At 37.9% G+C, this 17,334-nt stretch overlaps 1 protein-coding gene across 2 annotated transcripts; it reads left to right on the top strand.

Annotated features, from left to right (window-relative positions):
* Positions 1–13: 13 nt before the first annotated feature.
* gaa2 (alpha glucosidase 2) lies at positions 14–16,403 on the top strand. Of its 2 annotated transcripts, none has more exons than XM_059334474.1 (21): positions 14–172; positions 1,630–1,753; positions 2,850–3,425; positions 4,209–4,354; positions 4,526–4,691; positions 6,215–6,311; positions 6,828–6,947; positions 7,639–7,757; positions 7,851–7,982; positions 8,070–8,180; positions 9,168–9,281; positions 9,373–9,457; positions 9,563–9,680; positions 9,790–9,923; positions 10,745–10,896; positions 11,691–11,839; positions 11,918–12,059; positions 12,155–12,253; positions 13,057–13,221; positions 13,889–14,035; positions 15,043–16,403. In XM_059334474.1, the coding sequence occupies exons 2-21, from the start codon at positions 1,661–1,663 to the stop codon at positions 15,103–15,105; spliced, it is 2,928 nt and encodes a 975-aa protein (XP_059190457.1). In that variant the 5' UTR covers positions 14–172; positions 1,630–1,660; the 3' UTR covers positions 15,106–16,403. The 2 variants fall into 2 exon arrangements, with proteins under 2 accessions (XP_059190457.1, XP_059190449.1); XM_059334466.1 differs by having other exon boundaries at positions 15,040–16,403.
* Positions 16,404–17,334: the final 931 nt, after the last annotated feature.

Genomic DNA, 17,334 nt, shown 5'->3' with positions numbered 1-17,334 from the left:
GTCGGAGTTCCGAGGTGCAGTGAATGTGACATGAAGATAAACAGACGAACACCATGCAGACGGCTGAGGTTATCAACGTTACGGATTATTTAGCTAACGATACATTTATTTAAAGGACAGCTTCCTTTGTACGCTGTATATTTTCCGTCTGTAGGACTCAACGGGTATTTAGGTAAGCGTTGTCAAAGCCCCTGTCAGGTCCCGTTAGGTCACGGTAGCTAAAGCCAACGTTACACTGCTGTTAAAGTTAGCTAAAGCTAATAAACGTTGTAATACTACAAGTACAATAACGTACCACTCTGTCAGTGACAGACGACAAGTTATTAATTATTCCTAACTTTAATGTCTTGACAGTCAAAACGACAGTTTATTAAGTAATCAAGTGTGTAGCCAGTGAACTTTGACATTCACATGTACTTCCTATGGAGGGCTAGCTAAAGTTAGCTGCAATATAATGGCCTTTGGACATAAAATATGCAACTCGTAATGTCGGTGTAGATCACCGTAGTGCCTCAACGATAAGTACATAATATTATTAACGTAATGTCATGACCGTGTTGTGTTTGAGGCATTACAATTAACAAACATTACACTTTATTTGAAAGTATAGCTGAATTAAATAAGAAATATACTCAAAATAAAGGCAAATTTGCTGCAGTTAAAGACTCACATTTAGTTTAAATGTTCAAACATTCATGTGTTGATTAATGAGGTTGTAATGATAAATCTATGGTATGCTTTTTTCAACTTAATACGCTCTTAAATCTTTAATGTGTGTGTTATAAAGTCTCTTGATCCAAATCCAAATATATACTGAAATCCCAAATTTTATAAAGTTTCCGTGAAAGCATTGGTGGAAGAAGTATTTTAGATATTTTTTTCAAGAAAAATAAATAGTAAAACAGTGTAGAAATACTCTGTTACAAGTAAAAGTAATTTTTTTCTTAACTAAAAGCACACAATTAAAAGTATCCAAATACATTTAAAATGCCAAAAGTAAAAGTACTCATGAATGGCCCGTTTCAGAATAATGGATATTATGATTTTTGATGCACTTATGTATAGATCACTTTAATGTAATGTAGCTGGTAAAAGTAGGTTGTATTTCTTTACTATATATACACTGCCGGGTTGCTTATAATTTCCACCAAGGGGCAGATGAAGTTTTGTTTTGTGTAATACACCATAATTTATTTTGTGATACTTGATATATTGATATATTTTGCATTACTAATCAGAATCAGCAAAGTAGCTTCAGTGGTCAAATAAATAAATGTAGAGGAGCAGAAGTATAAAGTAGGAGAGAAGGGAAATACTCAAGTGAAGTACAAGTACCTCCAAGTTATATTTAAGTTCAGTAATTGAGTAAATATTCCTTTTTTATATTCAACCGCTACATTATAAACCCCATAATTTTTGTCTTGTGCTCATCTTCTGCTTTCTGTTGCATTGTTCCTCTCTTGTGTGAAAATGAAACCATCAAATTATGTGTCAATCAAAGAAACAGTCATTTTTCACTTTACTGTACCTCAGCACACTTCTCCTGCTAACTCCAGACAGCAGGAAATGAGATTTGCCATCGAAGTGAACTTTGTTCTGCAGCTCTCTTTCTATCTCTTGTGTTTTCAGTCTCTTACGTTGACAAACACACACTATCAGGATGGTGTCATACAAGCGGCTGAACCCTGAAGATGTTCAGTTTTCCAGTGCAGTTCTGTCAGAAGAGCCTCGTCCCGTCCACGAAGAAGTTCCAGTAAGTTTATATGTTTATGTTTACTGCTTTCTCTGTCTCAAACATCCTGCAGTCAGTTTTATAGGTGCAGAGTGTGTTCAGGGGTGTGCAGGGTGTTAGTTTGATTTTGGTAGTTATAGTTTGATTTTCTGCAAAATCATTATTTAGTTCCAGCTTCTCCATTGTGAGGAATTGTTGCTTTTCTTTGACTCATGTGATAATGCACTATATGTGTGTCCTTTAGCAGTGGTGGAAGAAGTATTCAGATCCCTCACTTCAGTAACAGTACTATTACCACACTGTGAGATTACTCCACTACAAGTAAAAGTCCTGCATTCAAAACTTACTGAGGTAAAAGTACAAAAGTATCAGCATCAAAATGTACTTAAAGTGTCAAAAGTAAAAGTACTCGTTATGCAGAATGGACCCACTCAGATTGTTTTATATATTCTAAATATATATTAGAGTATTTGTATTGGTGCTTTAATGTAAGCAGTATTTAAATTGTGTAAAGATAGGGCTAATTTTACTATGCATTATAGGCCTGCTGTTATGAGGTTTAAAATATCTAATCACTTTAACTCTATCATGTTTTTTTATGTTAAATCTCGACCTGAAAAGTAACTAAAACTGTCAGCTAAATGTTGTTGAGTACAAAGTACAATATTTGCCTCAAAATGTAGTGGAGTAGAAGTATAAAGTTACATTAAATGGAAATACTCAAAGTACAAGTACCTCAAAACTGTACTTAAGTGAGTGTACTTGAGTAAATGAACATTTACTGTCCTTTAGAGCCCAACTGATATATCAGTTGACTCATATTATTGGCCAACTCTATTGTTTCAATGCTTTTATTCTATAAAACTGAAGAGGAGATTAAAGAAGAAGAGAGTTTTTAATTAAACCATCCCTGGAAAGGATCAGTTTTTTTACAATGCGTTTGTCACTATTGTTATTATGTAGTTTTATTAGTATTTGTATGTAATTTTATTGCCTGCTTTTATGACTGCTTGTTTGATGGACTGAGTGTTTTATTGTTGACTTTGTAAGGTGCTCTTTCTTCTTTCTTCTTTCTTCTTTTTTTATGTTTCTTGTTGTGTCCTTGTTGTGTTTTAAGGTACCGGAGCCAGAGGAAGCCTCTTTGCTTCCCCGGAGGCCATCATGCTCCATAACCACTGGCCTCCTGGTGATAGGCGGCCTGCTGCTGCTCCTCTTCGGAGGCTGGCTGCTGGGCACCATGTTCTGGCTGCAGCGTCCGTCCAACCTACAGCCACACAGACCGCCACCGCCGGGCCCTGTATGGACACCAGACTCTCAAGTAGAAACGGGAGTAAACGACACTGCAGCTGCTTCCCGCCGTGAGGCCTGCAGTTTAATCCCCGAGGCCTGGAGGTTCGACTGCTACCCTGAAAGAGGAGTGGTCGTGACCAGAGAGTTGTGTGAAGCGAGGAACTGTTGCTTTATCCCCGCATCCTCTCCCTCCTCCTCTGCCGCCCGCCCATCAGGGAGAAATGGCATCCCTTGGTGTTTCTATCCTCAGGATTTCCCTTCCTACTCGCTTGTGTCAATTAATGACACATCGCTGGGACAGAAAGGGACGCTCGTGAGGGAGGTGAAGACCTACTACCCAGCAGATATCCTCACTCTGGAGGTGGAGATACGTCATGAGACGGACACACGGCTGCGTGTCAGGGTGAGTGAGTGAGGGACACATCAGTCATATTTAATATGTCACTCTGCATGCATCTTCTGTTTTTGTGCAAAAACTTTATATCTGTGCAGATGATTTATGGCTTATGGCATCATAAAAGATCGTGCATGCATTTATGGTTCATGGTATCATACTTCATACAATTCCATACATCAAATATGAAACAGTTCTCCTCAAAGTTATATTAGAGAAGAGTCAGAGTATTTTAGCAATTTAGCCAGTGTTTCCATGCACAAATAATCTGATGTCATTGTGAAGAACAGCTGTTCTTGCAGCTCCTGAGTGAAAGTTAAGAGAAAGTGCTTCTTCATGCACTAAATTAATGTTTTTCTTTTAACAATCAATCAAATGATTGTCAAGCTCGTCAATCTTTAACCTGCAAACAAATAACACCAGACTCTGCAGCTCTGTGACAAATTTAGTGACTAGCTGATAAAGAAAGTAGAGCATATAGCAAGAGACCGGCTAGTTTATTTTACAGGAGTTGGCAAAAATCAAAACAGAGCTAACTGGACTTAAATTCATCAGGTGGTCAGAAACAAAACTTAAACATAAAAATGGTAATGTTGCTCTGTGTCTACTGGATATGTAAATAGGCTGTTGTTGCAATGTAACATTGTCCTTGCTTTATTTGTTCTTTTAATTATTTAAGCCTTTTAAAGAAAAATCTTTCAAACCTATTATTCATGTGTGCAAACAAAAAATGTATAGACCATAAGATTTGTGATCTGTAATTTGATTACAAACTGTTTTCTGTTCATATAGATTACCGACCCTGCTAATTCAAGGTTCGAGGTTCCGATCTCAGTTCCTACTGCCACCACGAAGGCAGAGAGTCCAGACTACACTGTCGAGCTTTCAAAGCAGCCATTTGGTCTCATTGTGAAGAGGAGCTCCACAGGAGCAGTGCTGTAAGTTTCACTTAAATAGTCTACTTTAGTTTGAGTAAAGAAGGGCTGATGGACATAATCTGACATATATTGTGTACTAGAAACTCTCTCATTGTACATTCTGTTGTGATATATGTGAAAATATAATTATTAACATTATTATACTGTCAATTTTCATCTGTTTCCTGTTAGTCTGAACACCACAGTGGCTCCTCTCTTCTATGCGGATCAGTTCCTCCAGTTATCCACCTCCCTGCAGAGTCAGTTCATATACGGGCTGGGCGAGCACCGCTCCACCTTCCTGCATGACGTCCACTGGAACACGCTCACTATGTGGGCCAGAGATGTGCCTCCCACGGTATGGAAATGACACATTTTGTCAATGTTCTTAGCTATACAATAGACCTTTTTCACACCAGACTTTTGCTATGTCAAGGAATGAAATGCACGGGTGTATTTAAGCACAGCAATGACTGCTGACTTCCACATAATTCGGTAATCATCTGTGGTCCCAGTTTTTGCAGTTGTCGTCCCTTGTCATCAGCTTTTCAGAATCAGATTTATAGGCCAAGTATGACTACACAAACATGGAATTTGACTCAAGTTAACATGCTCTCCATTTACAGTGCTGTGATATTGTGTAAATTGTAAGGAGATTTGAAAATAATATTTACATAAAAGTGTGCACGCCGCTGATTTTGCATGTTGATGTGGCAGCAGAGCTTTTTCTGTGAGCTTAATCACTGATTGGCTGTTTGGCAACTTTAGTGAATCAGTGCATGAGAAGAGAAACGGGGTGAGAAAGCAAGCAATGGAAAAGTCACAAGGGTGCACACAGAAGGCATTTATTATTATTTATAATTTTTCAGTACATTTACTCAAGTACTATACTTAAATACAGTTTTGAGGTATGTGTGCTTTACTTGAGTATTTTCATTTTATGTAATGTTATATTTCTACTCCACTGCATTTTGAGGCAAATATTGTACTTTTTACTCCACTATGTTTAGCTGAGAGCTGTAGTTACTTTTCAGGTCGAGATATAACATCAAAACATGATAAAGTGATTAGACATTTTAAACCTCATAAAAGCAGGCCTAAATTACATAGTTAAAATGAGCCCTATCTTTACAACATTAAAACACTGCTTACATAAATGTATCAATACAAATAATCTAATAAGATATTTAGAATATATTTAACAGCCTGAGTGTGTCCATTCTGCATAATGAGTACTTTTACTTTGATACTTTCAGTACATTTTGATGCTGATACTTTTGTATTTTTATTTTAGTATTATTTTGAATGTAGGACTTGTAGTGGAGTAATTCTGGAGTGTGGTATTAGTACTTTTTCTTTTACATAAGTAAGGGATCTGAATACTTCTTCCACCACTGCATCTGAACCTCTTTTTATTGGACATATTCTCGATTAGAAGTAGCTATCTTCTATCTGCTATGTGGTGAGCAAGAGTGGGTGTTTCATGTATGTATCATAACAATAGTTAACAATTGTAACACTGCAATCCTAGTGTTCTAGTTTCCCTTTTTTGATTGACAAATATAGACAAGACAACCACCACCTGCTGGTCTGATGAGTCATTTCCTCTCACACAGGTACAGTCCAGTACAGTCCAGTTGGCTGTAGTCTTTGTGGTGTGTTCAAGTGCACCTTTTTTGCTCAAACACAGGCAATGCCTCCGCTAGTTCTTTGTTGTCAGTTTAATGTGCTTCTCCACTTATGACATATAAAAATGTCTTCTGTGAAAAGGGCTTCTATAAATAACATTCAGGACTTTGCTATGTTCAAAGCTTGATTGAATGTGTAGTTCACCTTTCGAACAGTAAGTTCACATTAATTGTGTCCCTCTTTACTTTGTAGGAGGAGACAAACCTATATGGAGTTCATCCGTTTTACCTGGCCATGGAGGACGGAGGGAACGCACACGGCTTCTTCCTGCTGAACAGCAATGCAATGGGTCAGTCTGCTCATCGCCCTCAAACTTTCACATCAGGTTTCACTGTGTGGAACAACACGCATTAATCTGAAAACGAGTGGATTGCAGAGGTGGAAAAGCAGCTGATTCTTACAGTCTGTCACCAGCTCATATGACAACATTAAGCAATTTTATAAAAACAGAAGTTCCGTAAAATGCAGTTCGAGCAGAGTCACAGACGTGTGACTGCAGTGCCAGTAAATATCAACTTTCCAGAGTTATGTAAAGGTCAATTAGAGGTAAAACATACTGAGCATAACTTAATGAAAGGCTGTATTTGTTTAAACTTTAAAATGCAACTTTTTCAGTTGCATTTTAAAATATTCATAACTCCACATTTTATTTTTAGTTACTCATTATATCCCATGCACCTTCTTTATTTATTTTCTCTCAAGCTTCACAGAAGTGCGTTTCTAGGTCACCCCTAATTGAAGCTTATTCAGAATAATTTTCTTATGAAAAACAAATGTTTCATCAGCAGTTTTTCTGTTCCTTCAGATGTGGTCCTCCAGCCCGCCCCCGCCCTCACCTGGAGAACTATTGGTGGAATCCTTGACTTTTACGTTTTCCTTGGTCCTAATCCTGCTTCAGTGATTGGACAGTACATGGAAGTCGTAGGTCAGTAGGAGTCTGTTGGGATGTGATCTGTTGTTTACAGTAGCTGCATGACCGTAGCTTATTCCTGTTTTACGGACTGTAACAGGGTTTTGCAATAGTTACTCCTTTAAAGAGGGATTTCTACATTTAAGTCACAGTCACAGTCACACAGCTTCACATAACTTAACTGTGAATATTTTTGTTCTGGGAAGTAGCTACTTTACCCTTTGTTCCCCAACACACATATTAATACAACACTTGAATATGAAATACGTGAACAGGTAAAAACACTTTACATAACATTTGTAATGCCATGTTTTAGTTATATAAGTGCTTTTATTTAAGGTATAATATATACGATATCTACTAGTATATATCTACAAATAAAGTGTGCAAGTCACTCTTTTTTTATTATTTTAGTCATATATTATATTTTATATATCTTATAGTTTTGCATGCTGTGCATTTAAGTGTTTTGACCAAATATCTCTGTACAGCCTGCCTGTGTATCAGCTATGGCAGTTTGATCCACAGAGAAAAGTTTAAAAAAAAGCATCCCCTCCACAGACTGTTGCTGTATAGAGTTGACTACATGGTTATTGCTTTATGGCTCCGTCCAAAGTCTGTAATTTGTTAATTTGTTTCCGTTCCTGCATTTGTTGCTGATGATGTCTTCACTCCTCGCTCTCTTCATCTCTGCATGTTTCCACAGGTTACCCAGCGATGCCCATCTACTGGGCTTTAGGCTACCACCTCTGTCGCTGGGGCTATGACTCGAGCAATTCTACCTGGGAGGTTGTCAAGAGCCTGAGGAATTATGGGATACCCCAGGTAAATTCACCCAGCGGACTGTTTGTGTGTCTGTCAGTTTGTTTCTCTGTTCTTCTGTGGAAAATAATTAGTTGTATGTTGATTTGTTTACAGGACGTCCAGTGGAACGATATCGACTACATGGACCAGTTTCTGGACTTCACATATGACTCGACAAAGTTCGCCACGCTGCCCGACCTGGTGAAGGACCTGCACGCTCATGACCAGCGCTACGTCATGATCCTGGTACACAGGAGTTTGTATTTGCCTCATATATGTGTGTGTTGTGTCTGATGTGGCGTGTTTGTATGACAGTTGTGTCTCCACCTGCAGGATCCAGGTATCAGCAGCTCGCAGCCCGAGGGCTCGTACTGGCCCTACGATGAAGGGCTGAGGAGGGATGTTTTTATTAAAGATGCTGAAGGAAAAACCCTCATTGGGAAGGTGAGACACTGTAATGATTTATTGCAATGTTTCTTTCATCAACCTTTCAAACATAATTTGCTCTTAAATTTAGAGATGTATTGGACTTTAAAACTGCACAATTAGTTACATTTTTTATTTTAAGTAAAAAGTAACATAAAATAACTTTAAGATTGTATTCCAAAGTTAGTTGTTTCAAATTAGAGCATGATCAGAGAAATTTGAACATTTACAAATGTATGTAAAAACAAACAAACAAACAAAGAAACAAAAAAAAAAAAACAAAAAAAACAAAAAAAACAAAAAAAAAAAAAAACAAAAAAACAAAAAAAAAAAAAAAATATATATATATATATATATATATATATATATATATATATATATATATACACACACAAGATTTTTACACAAATATAAGACTTGAATATAAACAGTAGTGTGTACATGAATTTTTGTTTGGGGCTTACAGTATACGGTAGATATAAGAAACATATACTGTATATGAAGAATTCATTTGCAAAAACAGACAAAAGCCATTATAAAAATGGATAAACTGACACCATTTGGATTGATTTTTCCCTTGACTGCACAATAAAAAGATATAATTTAGGAAAATTACTCAGTTATTTATCAAAACAACTCAACAGCAGTTGGGTTGATATTACCTGAACTGCACTAAAATAAAATATGATTTAGGAAATATTTTTATTTTGCAAATTAATTTCCTATATATTGTTTTGTTTGTTTGTTTCTTTTTTTAGTATATAAATAAAAAGGAAACTGAAGAAAATAATCAATGTAATGTTGGTCAGAATGTAAGAATGAACTGGCTTTGGTTTGTCATTACTTCATATGTATTGACTTTTTACAGTTTATGTTTTTAACAAGTGTATTTAAGTTTTATGAGTTGAAAACGACTGAGCTACTGAACTGAACACTGAACTACTCTCTGTGAAATGGAAACGTTGGAGCTGCATCAGTATTAAGCTTCTCCATCTCTTCCTTCAGGTGTGGCCCGGTCTGACGGCGTATCCTGACTTCTCTGATGATGCGACTCATGAGTGGTGGTACGACAACCTTCAGAGGTTCCATGAGAAGGTGCCATTTGATGGACTGTGGATTGTAAGTATAGTATATAATGGCAGAAGCCATTGAAGAGTGACTCTGCACTTCATGATATCTTCTCCTTGACATTGATCTCATTTGGTTTTAGGACATGAATGAGCCGTCAAACTTCCTGGATGGGTCTACCAATGGCTGTCCTTCAAACAGTCTGGAAAATCCTCCTTACACACCCGGTGGGCTCTCAAGCGTAAATTACACAAAAAACACAACATATACACAATTATAGAGTACATATGATTGTTAAAAATGTAAAATTGTGTCTGTGTTTTATTTTTTAGGTATACTAGGAGGTTTGCTGAGAGCTAAAACTGTGTGTGCCACTGCACAGCAAAAGCAGTCCATTCACTATAACATGCACAGCCTCTACGGACTCATGGAGGCTAAGGCGTCTGCAAGGTTAGCGCACACACATGCACGCACACACGCACACGCAAACATAGACAGAAGAAAGGTAAAATGTTGAACTTTTTTTATGTCTTTTCCTGTGTTTGGTCCTCTGGTCCAGCGCTCTGAAGCGGATTGTGGCAAAGAGACCTTTTGTCATCTCTCGATCCACCTTCCCCAGTCAGGGGATGTACTCCGGTCACTGGCTAGGAGACAACAGGAGCCAGTGGAAGGACATGTACGCTTCTATAGCAGGTTAGACACATCAGACAATCTCCCTATGACACATTTATGTTGTTGCATAACTGCTAGTTTGAAGGTTGTGTGATTCTAAAGACCTAGAATACAGTTTCACACGTTTTATTTCACACAATACTCTGTACTTTTTCTGTCAGTTGCAGTGCAATGAGAAGAAAGGGTAACACACACACTGATGCATTACATTAATGGTCAATCCCACATGAGAGTGCTTTTAGAAGCATTTTTGAGTTATGTCACTTCAAGCCTGTTTTTGCGGCATTCAGTCAGTGGTGGAATGTAACTAAGTACATTTACTCAAGTACTGTATTTAAGTACAGTTTTGAGATGTAACTTTATTCTTCTACTCCATTGCATTTTGAGGCAAATATTATATATATATATATTTTTTCTTACTCCACTACATTTAGCTGACAGCTTTAGTTTCTTTTCAGGTCGAGATTTAACATAAAAACATAATAAAGTTAAAGTGATTTTAGACCTCAGAACAGTAGGCCTATATAACATAGTTAAAATGAACCCAATATTTACAACATAAAACTTACATAAATGCATCAATACAAATAATGTAATATTATATTTAGAATATATAAAACAGTCTGCATAATGAGTATTTTTTTACTTTTAATCTTCTTCTGTAAACAAACACAGGTAAAAAGTAAAAAGCACTCTACACTAAATTTACAACAATGTAAATACAAATGCCAGTCTTAAGTATATAAAGATATGTACAAATAGAAATATAAAATGTGGAATAATTTGTTTCTCCTTTCCATGTCCTCCTGATCTTACCCACCTCTCTTTTTTCTCTCCTTCAGGCATGTTGACCTTTAACCTCCTGGGCATCCCGTTGGTGGGAGCAGATATCTGCGGCTTCAGCGAGGAGCCGCAGGAGGAACTGTGTGTCCGCTGGACGCAGCTCGGAGCGTTCTATCCCTTCACACGCAACCACAACACCATCGACATGAAGGTTAGAGCTTAACCTCTTACTATTCCAAGTCCTTTTTTTGAGAATTGGTGGTTGTGGGCAGTGTGTGTTTTAGGGGGAGATAGCAGGTCAACAATAAATGTCACATAGAAGTGTACATCATCTAAAAGCTGTGAACCTGAGGATTAATTTAAGATGCAGCTCAGCACTGTGTCAAGTTGTTCTGGTCAAAAATGTCTAATAAAAATGACCTTATGAATGAATTATTTATTTATCGAAACCTATTATGGTAAATTAAGAGACATAACATTAGTGGTGGCTTTCTAAGGTCCAGTCCATGTTCAACTATGTCCCATAAGTTGTTGCAGCAATTTTGGGGTTGATACCATTTGCTACACACATTTGGTACTGAATTATGCAATTTCATTCATGGATCGAGAATGGATCAAAATGGTCAAAAACCCTCCAGAATGTAACATCAATACACCAAGACCTTTGGAACAACATAGAAGAATCCATGCTGTGATTTGGGTTCAAAAACTTTGGTCATTTTGGAGATTTCTGTATTTTCAACTATTGGATTACAAGCACTTCTGTTCATCAAACTGCTGAGAAACCCTCTGACTGTCAATATACATAGGAAAGCTGCACATCCAGGTCTCTAGTTTGTGGTTGTAAAGTTTCATGAGGCTGTGATTATCCTAGAGGTCACAGCAGCTCATTTTATACAGTGAGACGGGCCGTCAGTTATTTAACAGGTAACATCACTGTGACATCACCACAAATCCTGGCATCTATCCTTCACTCCTTTCCTTGAATTTCTGTTTAATTAACAGCCTCAAGACCCGACAGCGTTCAGCCCTCTGGCTCGTACAGCCATGAAGCAGGCTCTGCTGCTGCGTTACTCTCTCTTCCCCGTCCTCTACACTCTCTTCCATCACGCACACGTGAACGGGCAAACTGTCGCACGGCCGATAATGTTTGAGTAAGTATTTGATTTGCTATTTTTGCTGGCCTGGGAGAATCTTTGCCTTACTGTATGTGTCTTGTGTGAACTCCAAAGGTTCCCGAAAGATGTAAGAACATACGGGATTGACAAACAATTCCTGTGGGGGAAGAGTTTATTGGTGACCCCGGTGTTGGATCCTGGAGTCGACTATGTGGATGGTTACTTCCCCGAGGGTCTGTGGTACGACTACTACACGGTAAGACCAACACACACACACACACACACAGAGTACACAGTGTTGTATGAGTTGGCAACAACATGGTGTAAACAATATATTTACTGTACTTCCAGGGCGACGCTCTGCGCAGTGAGGGTGAAGACCTTCAACTCGATGCACCTCTAGATAAGATCAACCTGCATCTGCGTGAAGGCTCCATTATACCAACACAGGTAAGGAGGATTTTTGGTTTTATTAACATATACATAATTCAATAAATTCCCTCACCTAAAGGTTCCTTTACACTGTACAATTTCTGTCCAAAGCCCCCCCCCCCGTCTACAATCCTTTTCCTTCTCTTTGGAGGTTTTTGGGTGCCAGCACATTGGCTGAAGCTTGTTTACTGTTTTGTGATGTTTTACAAACATGAGAAGGGATGATGCAAGGTGATAACATCTTTATATTTACATGGTGGCTCTGTGATTCACCGGGCTTTCATCACACCATCTGGCATGCCTCTGATCAGTAGCCTGACACAGACTGATTGTTGTTATTGCGGCGTCTGCAGCGATTCTCATCTAGTACACTTTTTATCAAATTCAGCAAACCTTATGGATCGCTATCTGGCCGTATGGCTGGAAAAAAAAACTGATGTTCAAACACAGCCCTGGCTCTGTAAGTTAGAAACAAAGTGGCTGCAGAGAAAATATTGACATGAAACTAGAAGATCTAAGCAATCCATCGGTACCTACCTTGATATTGTGCCCAGAAGGGGGTGGAATAACTCTTCAATGTTTGGCTATTTTCTTAGCAATGGAAACTTGGACACTTTGACCTCTGACCTCAAGATATCTGAATGAAAATGGGCTCTATGGGTAGCCACAGATCTGACATATGCACTCCTTATAATCAGTACAATGACATTTTAGCAGACGCTTTTATCCAAAGCGACGGAGTTTCTAACACAAGCCACATGTGGTTTTTTTCTCTCCGTGTGTGTGTGTGTGTGTGTGTGTGTGTGTGTGTGTGTGTTCAGGCGGCCAACCTGACGCTGTGGGTGAGCAGCGGTCAGCCTCTCCATCTGGTCTCAGCTCTCTCTGACGACGGCTTGGCCAGCGGAGATCTGTTCTGGGACGACGGAGAGACGATTGACACCTACGAAAACAACCTTTATTCCTACATCATCTTCAATGTCTCTCAGGTGCTCTTACTTTACCAGTTTATCTTAAAAGGAAATTCACCCTAAGTGTCACCACGGCCACCAGCCTGTTCTGTCTGATTCAGTTTGTGATAACCCACATTTGTTTATCAGCAGTAGAGGCTGTAAACAAATAGGATAAATTATCTTCTAAGGTAGTTGCAGCAAAAGTGTTCTCAAACAGATGCTTATGACTTATCCAGCAGATCTGCAGCATCAGCATCATTTTGAGTGTTTTTTCTGGACACTAGATCCAATATTCACTCTGTTTTTAACTCTGTTTTGGTCTCCACCACTCTGGAAAGGAAACCTATGTCACTTAAGCAGCTAAACACTATGTTTACCAGCAAGTCTCTAACTTTGTCTGCCTGTTGTTTGTTGCTGGACATGTAGTGTACAGTGGGTTAATCAAAAACAATAAAACAGCTGCCTACTGTGGTATGAAATGGCACTGATGAAAGCAGTGAGAGTGTACCAGAACAATAAAGCTGTGGGATGTCAAACCCAAATAATGAGCTGAAAGACGCTAAAACGTTCCACAGAGCAGAGGGGATTATTCATCTGTGGCTTTGGGCGCTATGACCTGAAATACATTTAAAAATTGAATAATATATTGATTAGTGCAGTTTTAATGTTTGATGTAACAGCTGTCCATCTCCTTATTTTGCAGAATGTAATGACATCACAGGTACTTCACAGTAACGTGGAGGCCACCTACATCACCGTGGAGACGGCCTCTTTCTACGGCGTCAAGCAGAAGCCGATGCAAGTGCTGGTGAACTCCCAAGATGCAACGTTCAGCTACAGAGCCAACCAGGTGAGGTCGGATGGACAAAAAGTTAAAACACTTAAAGGTGGATTAAGTTGGTAAAATAAAGCGTTAAACGTCCCATGTGACCTGATCATGTGCTCCAATCTACAGCTGATGTTGTTAGTTTTCCTCCCTGTAAGGAGTAATTTAAAAAGGCTGTACATACCAAGAGCAATAACTATCATAATAACTAGAACTAAAGCAAATTTGAGCATCCACACTCATAATAATAACAATGTGTATGTATATATAGTACAGGCCAAAAGTTTGGACACACACCTACTCATTCAATGCGTTTTTCTTTATTTTCATGACTATTTACATTGTAGATTCTCACTGAATGCATCAAAACTATGAATGAACACATATGGAATTATGTACTTAACAAAAAAAGTGTGAAATAACTGAAAACATGTCTTGTATTTTAGATTCTTCAAAGTAACCACCCTTTGCTTACTAGAATATAAGACATGTTTTCAGTTATTTCACACTTTTTTGTTAAGTACATAATTCCACATGTGTTCATTAATAGTTTTGATGAATCACAATGTCAATAGTCATGAAAATAAAGGAAACACATTGAATGAGAAGGCGTGTCCAAACTTTTGGCCCGTACTGTAAATATATATATAAGCCTATATATATATAGGTATATATATAGATATTTATATGTAACCTGATCATGTTTATGTAAAATATGAATCTGAAAACTAACCAGAAGAGCAGTAAAAAGTTAAAATTTTCCCTCTGAAATATTGTGAAGTAGAAGTATAAATAAGTATACGATGGAAAAACAGGTATAGTAAGTACCTACAAATTGTACTTTAAGTGCAGTTTCAGCAAATGATGACAAAATAAAAGCAGGTCCAGTGTAATTCAAAGGTTTTAACGAGCCTCTTCTGCGGCACATGAGCTGTGGAGTTGTAAGGTTATTATGTGTTATTATGCGTTATGGAGTAAACTTTAGTTTTATCTGAATTAAAAATGCTAAATGATGTGTTTTCTCTCAGCAGGTGTTGACAGTTGCAGATCTCGGTCTCAACCTCAGTCAGAACTTCACCATCAGCTGGATGTAGAGAGTCAGTGCAAAGATTTTTTTTTAAATTGTTGGTTTTATTTTCTGTTCAAGTGGAAAGCTGGCACGCGGGGCAGTCTTTTAGTTTTAGGATAGTGATGTTTTGGCTCCATGCTCTAGAGTTCTGGAGGTTAAAGGGAACAGAAACTGTGGTAAAAGCGCTAATTCTCACATTTTTTTTACTGGGTGAACAGTGAAGAACTCTATAAAATAGGGCCTTTAGTTCCAAACTATCCATCCGATGTGGTTGCATTCACCCTCAAATTAAAGCTGAGAGTCAGCACTTTAACCTTATAGTGATTATTTAATTTTATATTTAATGTGCTGGAGTACAGAAACAAAAAAAGCTCTCTGTACGTCAGAAAACAGATAAACAGGTACTTTCGAGTGAGTGAGGTCAGGTTTGTGCCACACAAACTTAAAAAAAATCACATTTATAGTGTGATGTTGAATAAAGAATGGAGACAAGCTCACTGACCTCCTGTAGTCTGGACACTGCTTTAAATATCTGTGTGGAAAATATAATTTATTTGGTTGATAACTTAAGTGTCATTTCATTCAAACAAACAGCTTGGTAGTTTCATCTTTTAGATCAGTTCATAGATCAAATCTGCGTTTTTTTTTTTATTCTAATCAGCAGAAAGATTAAGTGCAATAAGTGAGAGAGAGGAGGGTCTACCTTTCTAGTGTGAAAATAGTTTATGATGTAAAATGTTTAACGTGCTTGAATGCTGTTTACAGCTTATTTTTGCACTAATCAGTCCTGCAGTGTTGTAAAGGTAGATACAGGTGCCTTATGATTCCTGTCTGTGAGCGTCTCTGGGTTTCTTCCAGATGATCCTTTTTGTTCAGCTTTATCCCGTGAGCCTGTTTTTCAGCGCTGATGATCATAGTACTGCTATGCACGATGATTTTACTTTAATGCATCACTACAGTATACTAGACCAGCCGTACGTGTTCTGTGATCATTTTACTGTGAATTTTTTCTGACGCCTCTGAAGGCAGAATGCAACTAAAACATAAAGCTAAAGATACATTTCTGGAGCTTCATCAACAAAGTTAACTGTGCTTAAAATTTGACCTTGATGCTGTGAAAAATCTCATTTAGTCTTTCTCAAGCTGTGAGAAAGCTCGCACCTTTTCAAATCAATCATCAGTGCATGTGTGCTGTAGAGCAAACGACGCAGAGCTCCCAAATATTTGTAAGCATGTAAAGACTCCGATACAGAGTATATTTTACTGTCATTTGTGTTGATGTAATGAAATTGTGACTAAAAATTTGCAGTATTTTACCATGAAGCCTTGTGTTTAATTTTTTGTGGAATTGCTTGAATTTAATTATATGAACTATATGAAAACTACTCGAGTTCTACTGCATCTTTATTTTTTACTACTTTATGACACACATCTTTTGGGGCAACAACAGGTAAAGAAAAATAACTATAAAGTCTTGTCCACAATATATTTTCACTTTAAATTATTTTTTCCAGGTTTTTTTTCATTGCAAATGTCTAATTTAGAACTCTGTTGTGATCAATGGATATATTTGTAAATATATGTTATTTTCCACCTTTTTATCCCATAGTGGTGAAAAAACAACATTTACATTTGACATTAAGTCACCTACTTATACCCAAACTATAAAGAAGCAAAATTGATCAAATCCCCATTCCCACCCATATACACCCCAATTTTAGGATTACAGATTACAGAATACAATCCGGTGAAGGAGGAAATGCAAATAGAACTAGAAAATTTCTAAAAAAATTTTGATTGTGTGCTTGCCTCTGGACCGTCATTCTCGTGGCTTAAATGAGCAATTAAACAGGGACTCTGTCCTGAGTTCACAGACACCTCATACAAGTATCTAGGACAAACGGTTCATTAGGTAATAAAGGGGGCGTGGATAATCATAAGGGGCGGGACTTTATGAAATATTGTTATGTAGAACTGGGCACTGATGATGAACCATCATCATGCATGACAAGTTTGAGGCAGATTGGACAATGTATGGTCAAGTTATAAGTTCTCATGTTTTATGAAAAAACGCCATGTCTGTTGAGTTAGAGGTTTTCACTCGTCTTTTCACCCCACTGACACCGCTCACTCCGGTGCTTGTTGTAAACAAACAGAGATCGCTAAGTGAACACCTCCTGCAGCAGCAGCACATACACACTGTACTGCTACAGAGCTAACTGTAGCTAACTGCCGCTAACGAGGTCGGCCGGCT

Source organism: Centropristis striata, chromosome 1 (genome assembly GCF_030273125.1).
Source record: "Centropristis striata isolate RG_2023a ecotype Rhode Island chromosome 1, C.striata_1.0, whole genome shotgun sequence".
Lineage (NCBI taxonomy): Eukaryota > Metazoa > Chordata > Actinopteri > Perciformes > Serranidae > Centropristis > Centropristis striata.
The sequence above is the reverse complement of the archived record's forward strand: the minus strand, read 5'-3'. Positions and strand labels throughout refer to the sequence as shown.